The sequence below is a fragment of the Octopus bimaculoides genome, chromosome 15, assembly GCF_046866305.1.
Source record: "Octopus bimaculoides isolate indiv1 chromosome 15, ASM4686630v1, whole genome shotgun sequence".
Taxonomy (NCBI): domain Eukaryota; kingdom Metazoa; phylum Mollusca; class Cephalopoda; order Octopoda; family Octopodidae; genus Octopus; species Octopus bimaculoides.
Genome location: NC_142942.1, coordinates 15,269,512 through 15,286,068, shown reverse-complemented (window position 1 = coordinate 15,286,068; position 16,557 = coordinate 15,269,512). Strand labels below are relative to the sequence as shown.

The window sequence follows — 16,557 nt, the reverse complement described above, 5'->3', positions numbered from 1 at the left end:
CGACTACGATCGTCTGATTTATTAAACTTCACACTGCTAAATAAGCTTTCTACATCAGCATTTGCTTGTTGTTATATGAGAATTTCAGAGATATATTTGTCTAGCGAGCGAGTTGATCTGAGACCGCGTGTTGAAGCTAAAACAATTACAGCATGAAAGGCACACATTAAAACCATTCAGAAACACACAAAAACCGTTAACTTCACGATAGATATTCCACGGCCTGGTTACTTGCCACTGAGACGAAGTTGATCGATGTCAGTGACCAGGCTGCAGATAGCGCGACGAAAATTTTGACACTAGAAAGTAAATGCTTATGAGAAGTAAACAATTTTGGTTTTTGAATGGTTAATATTCTTTTACTCTTTTACTTGTTTAGGTCATTTGACTGTGGCCATGCTGGAGCACCACCTTTAGTCGAGCAAATCGACCCCAGAACTTATTCTTTGTAAACCTAGTACTTATTCAATCGGTCTCTTTTGCCGAACCGCTAAGTTACGGGGACGTAAACACACCAGCATCGGTTGTCAAGCGATGTTGGGGGGGGGGACAAACACAGACACACATACACATATATATATACATATACGACGGGCTTCTTTCAGTTTCCATCTACCAAATCCACTCACAAGGCTTTGGTCGGCCCGAGGCTATAGTAAAAGACACTTGCCCAAGGTGCCATGCAGTTGGACTGAACTCGGAACCATGTGGCTGGTAAGCTACTTATCACATAGCCCCTCCTACGCCTATGTGCATGAAAGAGACATTTAGTCATTCAGGAACACTCAAAGACCGTTTAACTTTACGCTAGATACTAGCTGTTGTACCCGGCGTTGCTCGGCTTTTCTGTATTAGGGATAAGCCTATGCCGTTGTAACTGTTGCTTGTTGAAATTTCTGTCTGAATCTTACGGATGACGTCATATTCGAGGTACTTTAGCAAAGGTACTCGATAATTCCCGGATTGATTGAAGTGTAGTTCAATTGCATGAAAGTGTCTATTAATTTTGGAATATTCCCCTGCTCATACACAATTATCGACTCCACATGCCGCGTTCAATTTATGGACATGCACTGTAATCACGTGTAACATATCTTAAAAATCGATAGAATAGTCTCTAAGCTAATACATGTTTGTGTCCTTCCAATTCCTCTGGAATTAAATTAAAACACTTACCGTCTCCCCTACCACAAAATTTCCCTAAATCTCAAATCTCAAATTTCATTAAAATCGGATGAAAAATATAAAAGTTACGACCAAAAATAAAGTTCCTATGGGTATTTGCACGCAAAAAGGATATTGATTTTATAAAACCACTGCCCAGGCGCAACTATCGATTTTTTCTCAACGCCATATACTGACATCAACTCACTGCCATGAGCCTCGCTCACTCATCAATGTTTATCAAAATCTGACAAAAAATGCAAAAGCTGCAGGAAAAATAACATCGTTATGGGAATTCCCATTCAAACGCCCGATTGAACTCACAAAAATCGATACCAACTGAGCATTATCGAGTTTCCGAAAAAATTCCGACCTTATTTGAACTTCAGCGCATGTGATCTACCTACGTGTTAAAAATCATTAAAATCGGTTGGGCGGTGTGGGGAGTGTTAGAGTAACCCCAGATACACACACACAGACAGATACCATCACACATTTATGTATATAGATTTATTAACATAATTAAGGGATCAGCAACAGTTGCTTCACCACATACCGAAGTTCAGAAATAGCAGCTAAAGTGCTGAAACTCCAACAGATAGCAGTACATACCGAAGGACTTGGTAAATATTATTAATTATTAATTTATTAATAAATTAATAAATTGATAATCCTTTACCCTTTTATTTATAGATTTATTAATTCGTGTCAGAATTTTCGTCGACCCAGCTGTCAGTGACCAGGTTACTGAGAGTGAGACGAAAATTTTGGCACTAAAAAGTAAATGTATATAGGAAGTTGATAATTATTGTGTGTATTTAAATGGCTAATGTGTGCCTTTCGCGTTTCGATATGAGCACCGGTTACCAAGCGATTGGTGGTAGTGGTTGGGGGAACAAACACTGACACAAAACACCCCCCCCCCACACACACACACACGTAGATGTATACATATGCATAAATATACGACAAGCTTCTTTCAGTTTCCATCTACCGAATGCACTCACAAGACTTTGGTCAGCCCGAGGCTATAGTAGAAGACACTTACCCAAAGTGCCACGCAGTGGGATTGAACTCGGAACCATGTGAACCTGAAACCAGCTTCTTACCACACAACCACGCCTGCGCCTGCACGATAGTTATTCAGTTTTACTTCAAGTGTTCTTGCGAATACAGAAAGAGCCGGTTTCTACGCTAGTTCCAAGAGTCCTTCATTGGAATTTCAACATCAGCAACAGAGTATTATTTGTGCATGATGGTGTGTTTTTGTGCAATATTTGGAGCCAATGCATGTGCAGATGTGTGTTTTGTCTAACGTCTCCGATGCGCCTTTGTACATAAATGTTTGTGTGTGTGTGTGTGTGCACGCGCGCGCGTAATTCTCCAAAAATAAATTTAAACCTACAACGAAATTAATTTTATTGTTTTTTGCTTTTTGCGCTTGCTACGGAAAAGGGACGCTACTGACAAATAACAAAAATAATAAAATGCTAGAGTTGTTTCCCCTGAAATATGGCTGCTTCAATTTTTACAAGTGATTATTTTGTTTTGTTTTCCCTTTTATTCTTTTTAATGTGGATAAAAGAAAATTGAACATCGTTAATGAGGACTCTCAGCTTCGGTAACCAAGACAACATGATGATGATTTTAACCAAATGTTCAAATAATTTCACTTCAACGAAAGCACAGAACCAAAGAAGGGCATGAACGCCACAATTACTATACTCCTTTCCCAGAAAATTAAACAGCGCCATTTTTATTATCTTTTGCTGGTTATTTTTGTTTTGTTTTACTTGTTTCAGTCATTAGACTGCGGCCATGCTAGAGCTCTCTCTTGGAGAATTTAGTCCATTTTCTAAAAAAAAAAAAGTCTGGTGCTCTTCTATCAGTATCTTTTATCAAAATGCTACGTTACGAGGATGTAAACAAACCAGCACTGGTTGTCAAACAGTGCGAGACAAATACATAGATGATCTGGTTTCAGCTGCTATGCCAATCACCTTGATGGGTTTCTTCGGTTGTCTTGGTTCCAGACATATCTTCTGCCGAAAGTAGGGCACCAATCTCGCATACAAAGATCTCCAAGATCTAGACTGATTGAAAGGAAAAAAAAAAACAAAAAAAAAGTATAGACTGAATTTCACGCCTGTACAAAGCTATCGGATCTTTCTGATTTGGCGGACACCATTTTTTATTTAGTGTTTATTTAGTGTGTTTTCTACCGAAACACTTTAAAACTTCATATACTTGTATATTTTGTCTTATAAAACAGAGAAAAAATTTAAAAGTTGTCGTATTTCGGTAATTTCAACCAATCACTGACGTCTATTGAGGTGAAAACAATTACTGCTGTGGGTTGTAAACAACAGGTTGTGACGGTGTAATGGGATCTTTTCCCTTGAATAAAATTATTGCCGTTTTTTAAAAATTTTTTTTTTCGATACAAACTCCCCTTTTTGGCTACGGGAATACGAATCTGCAAAAAAAAAACTGGCAAAAGTCGGCATTTTTAAATTACCCCATTCCCTTCATTTTTTTTTTTTTACTTTTTTTCAGAAATTTGTTTTTTCTTTCTAAATATGCAGAAATATACGGAGATTATGATTCGGACAAAAATTTCCCAAAATCTTGGTAAAATTTTTTTTACGAATTTTTATTTTTTTTTTTTTTGTAAATATGCGGAAAAATTCGGACAAAAATTTCAAAACATTTCTGTAGTTGCGGTTAGGGATACAGTTTTAGGGTTAGGGTTAGGATTAGTGTTGGGGAAAAAAGTCAAAATTGAAGAATTTGAGGGGGGGAAAGGTGGGGGGGGTGGCAATTATCCGGAACCTCCGTATCCGAAAACGGGGAGGTTTTGACAAAAAAAAAAAAAAAAATTTTTAATAAACAAATTTCCGAGAAAATGGTGGGGAACGGGCAGAAGTCTTTCCTTATCTTTTGCAGGAAGATCTTTTTAATTTTTCAACATTCTCAACAACTTTTGTTCTCACTAGGAAAACTATCAAATTTTTCACATGAATAATTTCTGTTCGTCCCTACACCGTTTTGTAACCGGTGCTGTTTTGTTTATGTCCCCGTAATTTAGTAATTTGGCATCAGAGACCAAGTATTCTTAGAATCGACTTATTCCACTAAAATCTTTAAAGACGGTACCACAGCATGGTCGCAATCCAATGAGTGAAACAAGTAAAAGAATAATATATATATATAAATAATTTCATCGTCAAAATTCAGCGATAAACACAATTATCAAGACATTTTCTTTCGTAGTTAGAATTATTTGATTAACTTTCAAAGCTATGTGTTCCACAAATAAGTTGTTGGCGGGAAGATTGGTTAGGCGATGACAATGCATTTTATGATAAGCAGGAATATTGAAGTGTATGAGCATCAAAAAAGTGTCCGTACTCGATTTCTTCCTTCTTAAACTGTTTTGGGAAACACATTTTTAAAAATAAATATTATAATCGTTACGTAATACATGTATTGGTTAATGTTTACTTTAACACCCGGCCACTAAAACAAAAACAAAAAAAAGTGTAGTAAGTGTAAAACGATGTGTATTAAAAGAATATGAAAAGAAAAATTTGCGCCAACGAACCGGGAGGTGGGGAGAGGACTTTCGGAAAATTCACAAGATCTGATTTTTCTTTCTCCTCATGACTTTTAAGAAAATGGCTATCTTTTAATGGAATTCTATATAAATATCTTTCAAGCGGCATAGATTACGATTATAAAGAAAATTGTGGGGAAGAATTTTTTTCCGAGGGAATGGAGAGAGGGTTTTCGAAGAGAAAGAAATATATAAATTATGTACCAGTTGCGTATTGATGTCGATCTAATCGACTAACCCCTCACTCCAAATTTCGGGCCTTGTGGATAAAGGATGTGTGTGTGTGTGTGTGTCACAGTCGTATAAAACAATCGCTTATAAAAACAACATGGCACCATGCGTAAATGGTAAATAATATTTTCTCAGCATAATGCGATGTATATACATTGTCAGTAAAAGAAAGAGAAGAAATAGATTTTCTTGGATCTTGGACAATGAAATATCCAATATTTGAAATAAAGAAATTCGAAAACCGTTTTCAAAATAAAAAAAAAAAGAAAGAAAGAAAGGAAAAAGTCAAATCTTTAGAAATGAGTGAATGGTTTAAATATTTCGTTTCCATAATTCGGATTAACCACGCCAGATTTTTACATTTACCACTGTTGCTGTTCTCAATTTTAATTACACCGTTTCACCTCTTCTCTGCATTATCAAAATAAAATATAGATAATTAATTAATCACTTAGTTATTTAAGTATTTAATAGATACGTATGTATATAACCGATGATCTTTGGTTTTCAGTGACTTTTAAACATTTTACATATTCGTTTCGCTTATTTAAAATACCCAAGTGTATTTTTATATCTACCCCTATTGTTTTAGTTTCATTATTACTTCTTCAGCTGTATGTATCTATAACCAGAGATCGAAATGTAAACCAATAGTTCTTCAATAATTTAGCCCGTTCAGCGCATGTATATACGGTTTGTTGGTTTTTCTGCAATTAACACTTCAAAAGTTTTTTTGTTTTCTTTTAAAAAACTTCCTGAATTTCTACTCATGCAAAGAATTTCTCTTGCACCGTCAATGGGACAAAATATTGTTTACTGTAGAAGCAGCATGTTCTTGAACATTCCAAAATCACTTAAGATAATCTCTCTCTCTCTCTCTCTCTGTTTATATATATATGAGTTCACATCTAACTATTCGGCTTTGTGAATTTCCAGTTAGAATTGTAATAAACATTAATTAACAAATTACTAATATACAGGGTGTCCACAAAGTCTGAGTACATGGAGTAAATAAAATCATAACCTAAACAATTAAATATAAGAAATAATAATTTCTTAAAGTATGTGTGAATCCCCATGTGGGTACATGAAGTAAATAAAATCATAACATAAACAATTAAATATAAGAAATCATTTCTTAAAGTATGTGTTAATCCCCATGTACCCAGACTTTTGTGGACACCCTGTAGAACTAAATATTAATAAAACAAATAAAATTACGCAAATAAGTAATACTGGTCCCAAAATTATATCTTAGGGGTTGACAGTGGTTTTATTTCTTTATTTTTTAACGAACTAAATTTAATCCACAAAGTTGTGAACACTAGTCTTTTGTGTGAATATTTCTAAATCTCGTTTAATTTCTTGTTTCATCAGAAAACTATGGCATCGCTTCAGTCTTCAAAAGCTTCTGCATCCAGTGAAGTCCCTTTTCAAGGAACCAGCGGAGAATTAATTAAAATCAGCGAATTTATCGAATCCTGGAAGCAAATGTCGGAATATGATCTTGGTACTGTTAGGTCTGAGAAGCACTATATCCAAGATGCTATGGACCTAAATGATTCTGACTATTACAGACAAGCTGTGAATTGTAGGTGAGTTAGAGCTTGTTGGTATCTGTGGTTCTTAACCTAGGTCCTTATGACCTTTGGGGGTCCACATGAGATTTTGGTAGGCATGGGTAAGAAGTTTGCTTCCTAACCACATGGTTCTGGGTTCGGTCCCACTGCGTGACAGCCTCGAGCAAGTGTCTTCTACTATAGCCTTCGACTGACCAAAGCCTTATGAATGAATGTGGTGGACGGAAATTGAAAGAAGCCTGTCGTATATATACATATATCAATGTGTATGTATCTTTGTGTTTGTGCCCCACCACTGCTGCTTGTCAACTAGTGTTGGTGTGTTTACGTTCCCGTAACTTAGCGGTTCTTCGTAAGAAACCGATAAAATAAGTACCACGTTTTTAACAAAAATATAAGTACTGGGGTCGATTCGCTTGACCACAGTCTAATTCCTGAGACAAGAAAACAGAAAGCTAAATTGATTAATATGTATTTTTGTGTAATTCTGTACATGCATATATATTTTTTATGGTTTTGTGAGATTTGCCTTAAGTACTCTGATGTTATAAAGGAAAATTGCTTATTAATTACCTGAATTTTGTGTCTTCTATCAATGCCTATATATGTGTGTGTGTGTGTATATGTATATATATATATATATATATATATATATATATATATATATATATATAATATATCCTCTTTTTTCTTTCCCTATTTCTTTCTGTGGAAGAGCGTAGGCTCGAAACGTTAAAGACTTTTTCAATTCCCGAGCGTTATACTAATACATCTGTTTGTTTTCTTCACCACCTGTCTTTGTCTTTTTTTTTTGTGAATTCTCCCTATATATATATATATATACTTACATACATACGATGGGCTTCTTACAGTTTCCATCTACCAAATCCACTCAGAAGGCCCAAGGTTTTAGTAGAAGACGCTTGCCCAAGGCTGCCCTGAATATGAAACCATGTGGTTGGGAAGCAAGCTCCTTACCACACAGCCACACCTAACATCATCATAAGTAAATAAAGCCTTTCATTCTTTTAGGATTGATAAAAAAAAGTACCAGTTGAACACTGGGGGTTGATGTAATTGTCTCATCCCCCACCTTCCCCAAGCTGCCTTTGTGGCTAAGATTTGAAATAATTATATTATTTGTAGCTTTATCTGCTTCCAGATCCACTGTTCCAAAAATTATGTGTATATTTGTATATATGTGTTTGTATGTATGTATGTGTATATCTTCTCTGTCTGTCTGTTTGTCTCTTATAGTGACCAGTTGTTGTATTCTGGAGATGAAATAAAAGCCAGATTTCCTTGTCTCAATATCTTCACAGATGATGTAAAGCTCATGTCAGTCAAGTAAGTTACTCCTCTCCATTTTTTTTTTCTTGTTGTGTCAAATGTAAATAATGTAAATGACGATATATGTGTATATATATATATATATAATATATAATCTATAATCTTTAACTAATCTCAGACTCCAAGAACTGGATGTGAAACAGCGCAATGCAGATCCACTCTACAAAAGAAATGTTTTACTTCCACAGAAATCTAAAATACTGGATGTGGAATTGGTAAATTGGTTTTCTTTTTTTCTCTTATTTTTTGTTCTTTTTTTTTTTAACTTCTGGATGCTACACCATTCTCTACTACTCTATGGTGTGTGGTTGCGTCTGTGTCTATGTATGTGTGGTTGTGTCTGTGTATGTGTGATTTTATTTGTTTTAGTCATTTGACTGCAGCCATGCTGGAGCACCGTCTTTAGTCGAAGAAGTCACAACTATGCACTCACACACTCAAATACACACAAGCACACACACTCAGCCACAAACACATGCACACTCAACCACACAAGCACGTGCACACACACACACACACTCAACCACACAAGCACACACATACATACAACCACACAAGCACACAGACACACATACACATACATACTCGCACAGACACACACACATACAATCAGCCCCCCCAACCCACACACATACAATCAGCCCCCCAACCCACACACATACACACACTCAACCATTCAGACATACACACACTCAACCACTCGGACATACACACATACACGTGTACACACACACACACTACTTGTCCAAGCAGGTATTTTGTACCATACACAACCAAAGTCAATGGTTTTTTTTTTTATTGTTGTCATTCGTTTTTTTACTTTAGTTGGCTGACGAGGTCAGACCTTTGCCCCCAGACGAACATAGAGTGGTCACTCCTGATGCTCTGCTCCTCATCTCTTTATACAAGTCACGAGAAACTGGCCGGAAGCTCAGCAGAACCATATCTCTGGCCGGGGTCAGTATCTTCGACTCTTCTTCTTTATTATTATTCTGCATTTTCAAAACCAAACAAAGGGACAAAAATCATGATCTTGAGACCTTGAATTTCTTGGTGGGGACGAGAAGGAACCAGGGTGACTGGTGGTATTTACTTCTCAAGAAGACCCCCTGACTGATTTTAGGAAACTATGTTCTGTGAGTACTGCGTATGTGTGTGTGTGTGTGTATGCACGTGTGTGAGTGTGTCTTTTACTGTTTCCTCCCCCCCACCCAGATATCCCCACCATCCTTCCGTGACCCGACTCTTCATCAAATGTCACTTCATCCACGCCTTTTTGTCCATTTCTTTTATTTTTACTCTCTTTTACTTGTTTCAGTCATTTGAGTGCAGCCATGCTGGAGCACCGCCTTTAGTCGAGCAAATCGACCCCAGGACTTATTCTTTGGAAGCCTAGTACTTATTCTATTGGTCTATTTTGCCAAACCGCTAAGTTACGGAGACCTAAACACACCAGCATCGGTTGTCAAGCGATGTTGGGGGGACAAACACAGATACACAACATATACACACATACATATATATATACTTATATACGACGGGCTTCTTTCAGTTTCCGTCTACCAAATCCACTCACAAGGCTTTGGTTGGCCCGAGGCTATAGTAGAAGACACTTGCCCAAGGTGCCATGCAGTGGGACTGAACTCGGAACCATGTGGCTGTTAAGCAAGCTACTTACCACACAGCCACTCCTGCGCCTATGTTTTTCTTTTGTCAAATTTTAAATAAACTCTTTAGAAAACAAGGTGAACATCAAAATCAGATAATCATTGAAAATTTTATTGATAGGATTTGTTGTTTGGACAAAAAAAAAATCGTCGGGCAACAAGACATCAGACCAAAAGACTTGGACAAAAAGATGTTTGTCAAAGTGGCGTCAGATGCAAAGATATAGCTCTCATCCTTCATCCCTCAAGCTGCTGCTTTTCCATGATCTTAACTAATCTTTCTCAGGTGTAGGAGTGGCTGTGTGGTAAATGGCTTGCTTACCAACCACATGGTTCCAGGTTCAGTCCCACTGCGTGGCACCTTGGGCAAGTGTCTTCTACTATAGCCTTGGGCCGACCAAAGCCTTGTGAGTGGATTTGGTAGACAGAAACTGAAAGAAGCCCGTCGTATATATGTATGTGTGTCTCTGTGTTTGTCCCCCAAACTTCGCTTGACAACCGATGCTGGTGTGTTTACGTCCCTGTAACTTAGCGTTTCGGCAAAAAGAGACCGTTAGAATAAGTACTAGGCTTTCAAAGAATAAGTCTTGGGGTCAATTTGCTAGACTAAAGGCGGTGCCCCAGCATGGCCGCAGTCAAGTGACTGAGACAAGTAAAAGAGTATTCCTTTCCTGAGTCTCCAAATTGCCTCACCCCTTCACTATGCCCACATCTCTCTCTCTCACTGCCCCTCTCCCTCTCTTTCTGCTTCTTTACTATGTTGTCCTTCTCTTCCGTATACATATACACACACACACACACACAAACTCTTGTTTATTATGTCTCCTTTCTACTCCTCATCCTCCTCCCTCTCTCTCTCTCCATTTCCTCAGATGGGATTAGAACATGCCTTTGCTGTGTTGGGACAACAGAAGCTGACAGAACTACGTGATCGCATTTGCTGTGTTAATGACCTTCTCGTTACTGGCGATTACAGTGAAGATCCAGATCTCGATATTAACCTATGTGCCCGGGTATGTATCTCTCTCTCTCTCTCGGCCATTTGTTGCTGACCCTTTCTTTTTACAGATAAGAACCTGTTCTTTTATTTGCTTCAGTCCTTTGACTGTGGCCATGCTGGAGCACCGCCTTTAGTCGAACAAGCCAACCCCAGGACCTATTCTTTGTAAGCCTAGTACTTATTCTATCGGTCTCTTTTGCCAAACCGATAAGTTACAGGGACGTAAACACACCAACATCGGTTGTCAAGCGATTGTGGGGGGACAAACATATACATGTATATATATATATATACATACATCATCATCAGCATCATTGTTTAACGTCCGCTTTCCATGCTAGCATAGGTTGGACGATTTGACTGAGGACTGGTGAACTGGATGGCTGCACCAAGCTCCAATCTGATCATACATATATATATATATATATATATATATATATACAGATATATAGGGCAGGGAATCGTCAATTAGTAATAAAATTAATAATGAACAATTTTGCCGAGTAGCTCAGTATGAAAAAACCTTTATCGGTAAAACCATTTATAATCATAAATATACAGGGATTAGCAATTGAGCTGCTTCTCCAACATACTGAGAATTCAGAAATAGCAGTCAAAGAACTACTGATTCCAAACTACAAATTTTTTCTCTAACGGATGGCGATATTTATGGCACACACAGAACAAAAACAGAGAAAAAATTTGTAGTTTGGAATCAGTAGTTCTTTGACTGCTATTTCTGAATTCTCAGTATGTTGGAGAAGCAGCTCCTGCTAATCCCTGTATATTTATGATTATATATATATATATATATACAAAAATAAGGGCAGGGAATCGTCAATTAATAATAGAATTAATAATTAACAATTTTGCCAAGTAGTTCAGTAAGAGACACTTTCAAATTTATCAGAATATCGGACTGAAGATTTGGAATAGAGAAATTTTCATTCTCTTAACCATGAAACGATCGTATCCGATTAACTAAAGACTTGTTTTGTTTATGCTTTTCCCTCCGGTTTTTTGTTCTATGTGTGCCATAAATATCGCCATCCGTTTAGAGAAAAATTTGTAGTTTAGAATCAGTAGTTCTTTGACTGCTATTTCTAAATTTTCAGTATGTTGGAGAAGCAACTCAAAGCTAATCCCTGTATATTTATGATGATATATATATAGATAGATAGATAGATAGATATATGCATATATATATATAAAATGCACATTAAGTACAGGACATTTCCAGTGAGCGAAACGTATGTAAACACATGATGAGAGACATGTACGGATCAACTGTTAATTTCTCCCTATTTCCAGACTGGAACCTGGTGCAGCTCTCCGGCTTGCCTGTTCTAGTCAAACCATCTAACCCATGCCAGCATAGGAAGCAGCCACTAAATGATGTGCAGACCAGGGAGACAAGCACATCATCGACCACAACTACTTCCCTTTATTATTATTATTTTTATTAATTATTATTATTATTGATGATGAAGAAGCAGAAAACAGGACGGTCAGGGTTAGAATATTTGTGATTATAATTCTGCTTGATCAGGGCTGAGCTAGAGTTAAACAAAAACCCTACCATAAAGGTCCTCCACCCTTGGGTCTTATTTACTTCCGGCTTCCCTAGAATTACAATCTTCATCTCTAGAGACAGGGAGTCACCATTGCTCATCTTCATCTTCTTCTGTTCCAGGATATTTTCAAGTCTGGATATTTCTTCATTGAAGACATCTTTTATGATGACACAAGACATGCTGACAGTCCAAAATATAGCGAGTAAGTATATGTATGTGTGTGTGTGTGTGTAAGATGGTTGGTGTTTGGAAGAACATCCTGCCATCAAAACCATTCCAAAACAGACAGTGAAGCCTGGTGGTCTTCCGCCGAGCTAGCACCTGCCAAACTGTTCACCCCATGGAAGGCTGATGATGATGAGGATGATTTGGTCTTTTATCTTTTAATTGTTTCAGTCATTAGACTGTGGCCATGTTGGGGCACCGCCTTGAAGAATTCCAGTTGAGCAAATTAACCCCAGTACTTTTTTTTTTTTTAATCCTGGTACTTCTATCAGTTCCTTTTGCTGAACCACTAAGTTATGGGGGACATAAACATATCAACACTGGTTATCAGATACAAAGACACGCACACCCACACATATGTGTGTGTGTGCAATGAGCTTCTTTCAGTTTTCATCTACCAAATCCACTCACAGGACTGGCCAGCCCTAGGTTATAATAGAAGACACTTGCCCAAGGTGCCATGCTGCAGGACTGAATCTGGAACCATGGATTCAGAAGCAAAATCTTTATTACAATACTCTGTTTCTCTGCATCACCACCATCATTGTTGTGTGTGTATGACAAAGGTAAGACATCATTCTTCGTCATCATCGTTTAGCATGTTTTCCATACTGGCATGGCTTAGGTTCTTTGACTGGAACTGGTAAGCTGAAGAGTTGCACCAGGCCCGAGCCTGCTTTTGGCATGGTTTCTATGGCTGGATGCCCTTCCTAATGCCAGCCACTCCTTAGAGTGTACCGTCTACCTTTAATGTATTTCCAGCACAGGTGCCTTTTAGCACCATCTGAACGTGGTTGATGCCAGCCCCACCACCCCGCCTGGCTCCTGTGCCGGTAGCACATAAAAAGCACCATCCAAACGTGGCCAATGCCAGTACCGCCTGACTGGCTCTCGTGCCAGTGGCTTGCAAAAAGCACCCGCTACACTCTCGGAGTGGTTGGCTTTAGGAAGGGCATCCAGCTGTAGAAACATTACCAGATCAGATTGGAGCCTGGTGCGGCCTCCTGGCTTGCTAGTCCCCGGTCAAACTGCCTAACCCATGCCAGCATGGAAAACGGACGTTAAACGATGATGATCAATGAGTCTCAACCCTTTTTTGCCTATGAACCCTTTTGATTCCTATTTTACTATTCTGGACCCTAATAAACATTCAATGTTTAATAAAGTCCCATTATATTCTTGAAATTAAATATTATTAGGAATTTTATAAAAATTGTTAAAATTCTTTGTGTATTGGCGAAGTATAACCAATTTATTGAACAGCAAAATCTTATTTGGACCCACAAGAGCCATATGGACCTTGGTTGGGAATCACTGGTTTATATGGTGAAGGCATGTGATGGTTAGGCGGGCAGAGGATGTTTCTTTGTATGCATTTTTATTAATTTAGTTTGTGTGCATATATACACACATACATATATATACTTTTTTTACAGTGAAGTAATTGCATGGGCAGCCAAATCAGGGACCCATTACAAAAGTCTGCCAATGGAAGACACCAAGTTCAGTGACCTCAGCTTAAGGATTGGTTACCCTTTTGTCTACATGCACCAGGGTAACTGTGAACACCTGCTTGTGGTGTCTGATATACGGTGAGTAAAACTATCCTTTGATATAACCATATAATCCCTCTTAATCATTTCAAAACCAACCCCTAATCTAGTCTTGGGTAAGAAACTCAGCTACATCTACTGGTGAAGCTGTGACTCAGGTATTCTCTATGATATCAACCCCTTTTGTTTTAAAACATTTAAATTTATTTACATCATAAGAATTTGTAAAATTTGTTTTCCAACCACATGGTTCCAGATTCAGTCCCACTACATGGCACCTTGTGCGAGTGTCTTCTATTATAGCCTTGAGCCAACCAAAGCCTTGTGAGTGGATTTGGTAGACGGAAACTGAAAGAAGTCTGTCTTATATATATATATATATATATGTAGGACAGACTTCAGAGCAATTCTTGGCCGCAATCAAATAACTGAAACAAATAAAAGAAGATAATATATATATGGAGACTAAACAATTGCTCTAAACGCTTACAAGTGGTGATGATGATGATGATGGTGTAAAACAAGGTGGCATATTAGTACCGTGTCTTTTTTAAAAAGAAATAATAAGGGAAAATGACCAAACTTGTACTCTTGTTTTCTTCTTCTTTGCAGCATGCTGCATCCTCACGACAGCTTCAATATACTCGATTATCCTTACTTAGTGAAACGGCCAAGCAAGAAACGAACCATTTGCAGGATTTGTGCTTTTGATTCCGCAAGGTAATTTTTCTTTGTTTTTCTTATTTTTGTTTTCACATGTGCTGGGGACACATGAAAAACAACATTCGAGCGTGGTCATTGTCAGTGCCGCCGAACTGGCTCCCTTGCAGGTAGCACGTAAAAACACCTTTTGAGCATGGTCGTTGTCAGAACCACCCGACTGGCCCTCGTGCCGGTGGCACGTAAAAGCACCCACTACACTCTCAGAGTGATTGGCATTACGAATTTCAGCAGTTTATACTTGAGTATCATTTCTTTGTCTGGATGTTTTGCATTCTTGTATCCTTTATATATAAATATATATATATGCGTGCATAATGACAGTGTGACTTCTATCCATCATATCAAATGCTTGGTGCATCTGATCAGATGGGCGTGTCCTACATGCCCATGAAACTTTAAATCATGTGGAACCAAGTCACGCTGTTATTAAAAATGTACCTCTTATCAAATGTGTTGAGTGTACTTTCTTTCATTTGTTCACTCAATGTGTGTGTGTTTACACAGACACACATACATATTCTTGGGCTTCTGCACAGTTACCAACTTCCAAATTCTACTTGAAAGCTAGTGGTCAAACTGAGACTGTCTTCATAAGGTTATGCAATTGACATGGTTATCAAGGAGATTCAGCGTGACGAGGCTGGCCCTTTGATTTACACATACAACTCATTTTCACCAGGTGACTGGACTGGAGCAATGTGGAATAAAGTGTCTTGCTCAAGGATACAATGTGCCACCAAGAATTGAACTGCTGGCCTTATGATTGTGAGCTGAATATCCCTACCAACTAAGCCATGCACTTTCACACAAACTGCATGATTAATTCAGAACAATGTGAATAAACATAATATTTGACGGAGAAATCTGAAAGGTAAAGGGTTAAACAATGACGGTATTCACAGTCATTGGACACGCATACAAAATATTAACATCGCATATGGATTTACATTTTGTATCCTTTATAATCTCTTTCCAGATGGATGACGGAGGGAAGTGTTAATTCTTTAGAAGATCCATCATTTTACTGTCAAGTGTGTTTTCGATCGATACATTATGATCAAAATGGCAAGAAAATTGGAAACTTTAAAGCCTACAAATATTTTGATTCTCACACGGTTTTATAAATAAAAATAATTTTTTTTTTATTGATCTTTTGTTTTCTAGAAAAGTTTGTTTGTTTTTTTTTATTATGTATATATACTCTTTTACTTGTTTCTGTCATTTGACTGCGGCCATGCTGGAGCACCGCATTTAGTCGAGCAAATCGACTCCAGGACTTATTCTTTGTAAGCCTAGTACTTATTCTATCGGTCTCTTTTTGCCGAACCGCTAAGTTACAGGGATGTAAACACACCAGTATTGGTTGTCAAGCAATGTTGGGAGGGACAAACATATATATACATATATAAGACGGGCACTCTCCATTTTCTACAATGCTCTTCCATCTGTCTGGTAGACTTGCAAGGCCCCTCTTCCAAAATTCACTTGTCCGTCATGAAAAATACTCCTCCAGTACAGTTTTGACCTCGTCTACAGAATTCATATTTTTTCCGTCCAAATTAATTTGAAGACTGCGGAATAAATGATAATCAGAAGGGGTGATGTCCAGCGAATATGGTGGGTGGGGGCATTGTTTCCCATTCAAACTGCTCCAGCCTTTGGAATGTCATCCTCGCTGTATGTGGCCGAGCATTATCCTGATGGAAGAACACCTTTTGTCTTGAAACCAAAGATGGTCATTTTCCTTCTAGCACTGACTTGAATGAGTGTTTGCGTAACCAAATCCAAGCTTCTCTGATGGGATTTTGTCCTACCAGGGTTTGCAGGGTGTCCTTGTTGAGCTCTACAGATCTTTCAGGACAAAGCCCATCTTC

The 16,557-nt window shown here is 37.9% G+C and overlaps 1 protein-coding gene across 3 annotated transcripts; it reads left to right on the top strand.

The window, feature by feature from the left end:
• The first annotated feature begins 4,241 nt into the window (after nt 1–4,241).
• Nucleotides 4,242–15,851, top strand: LOC106879362 (snRNA-activating protein complex subunit 3). Of its 3 annotated transcripts, none has more exons than XM_089363484.1 (10): nt 4,242–4,353; nt 6,389–6,606; nt 7,849–7,938; nt 8,060–8,156; nt 8,767–8,898; nt 10,481–10,621; nt 12,302–12,384; nt 13,844–13,999; nt 14,573–14,680; nt 15,660–15,851. In XM_089363484.1, exons 2-10 carry the CDS (start codon nt 6,395–6,397, stop codon nt 15,805–15,807), a joined length of 1,167 nt encoding a protein of 388 aa, XP_089219610.1. In that variant the 5' UTR covers nt 4,242–4,353; nt 6,389–6,394; the 3' UTR covers nt 15,808–15,851. The 3 variants fall into 3 exon arrangements, with proteins under 3 accessions (XP_089219610.1, XP_089219608.1, XP_089219609.1); XM_089363482.1 differs by lacking the exon at nt 4,242–4,353 and adding an exon at nt 4,858–5,704; XM_089363483.1 differs by lacking the exon at nt 4,242–4,353 and adding an exon at nt 5,574–5,695.
• Nucleotides 15,852–16,557: the final 706 nt, after the last annotated feature.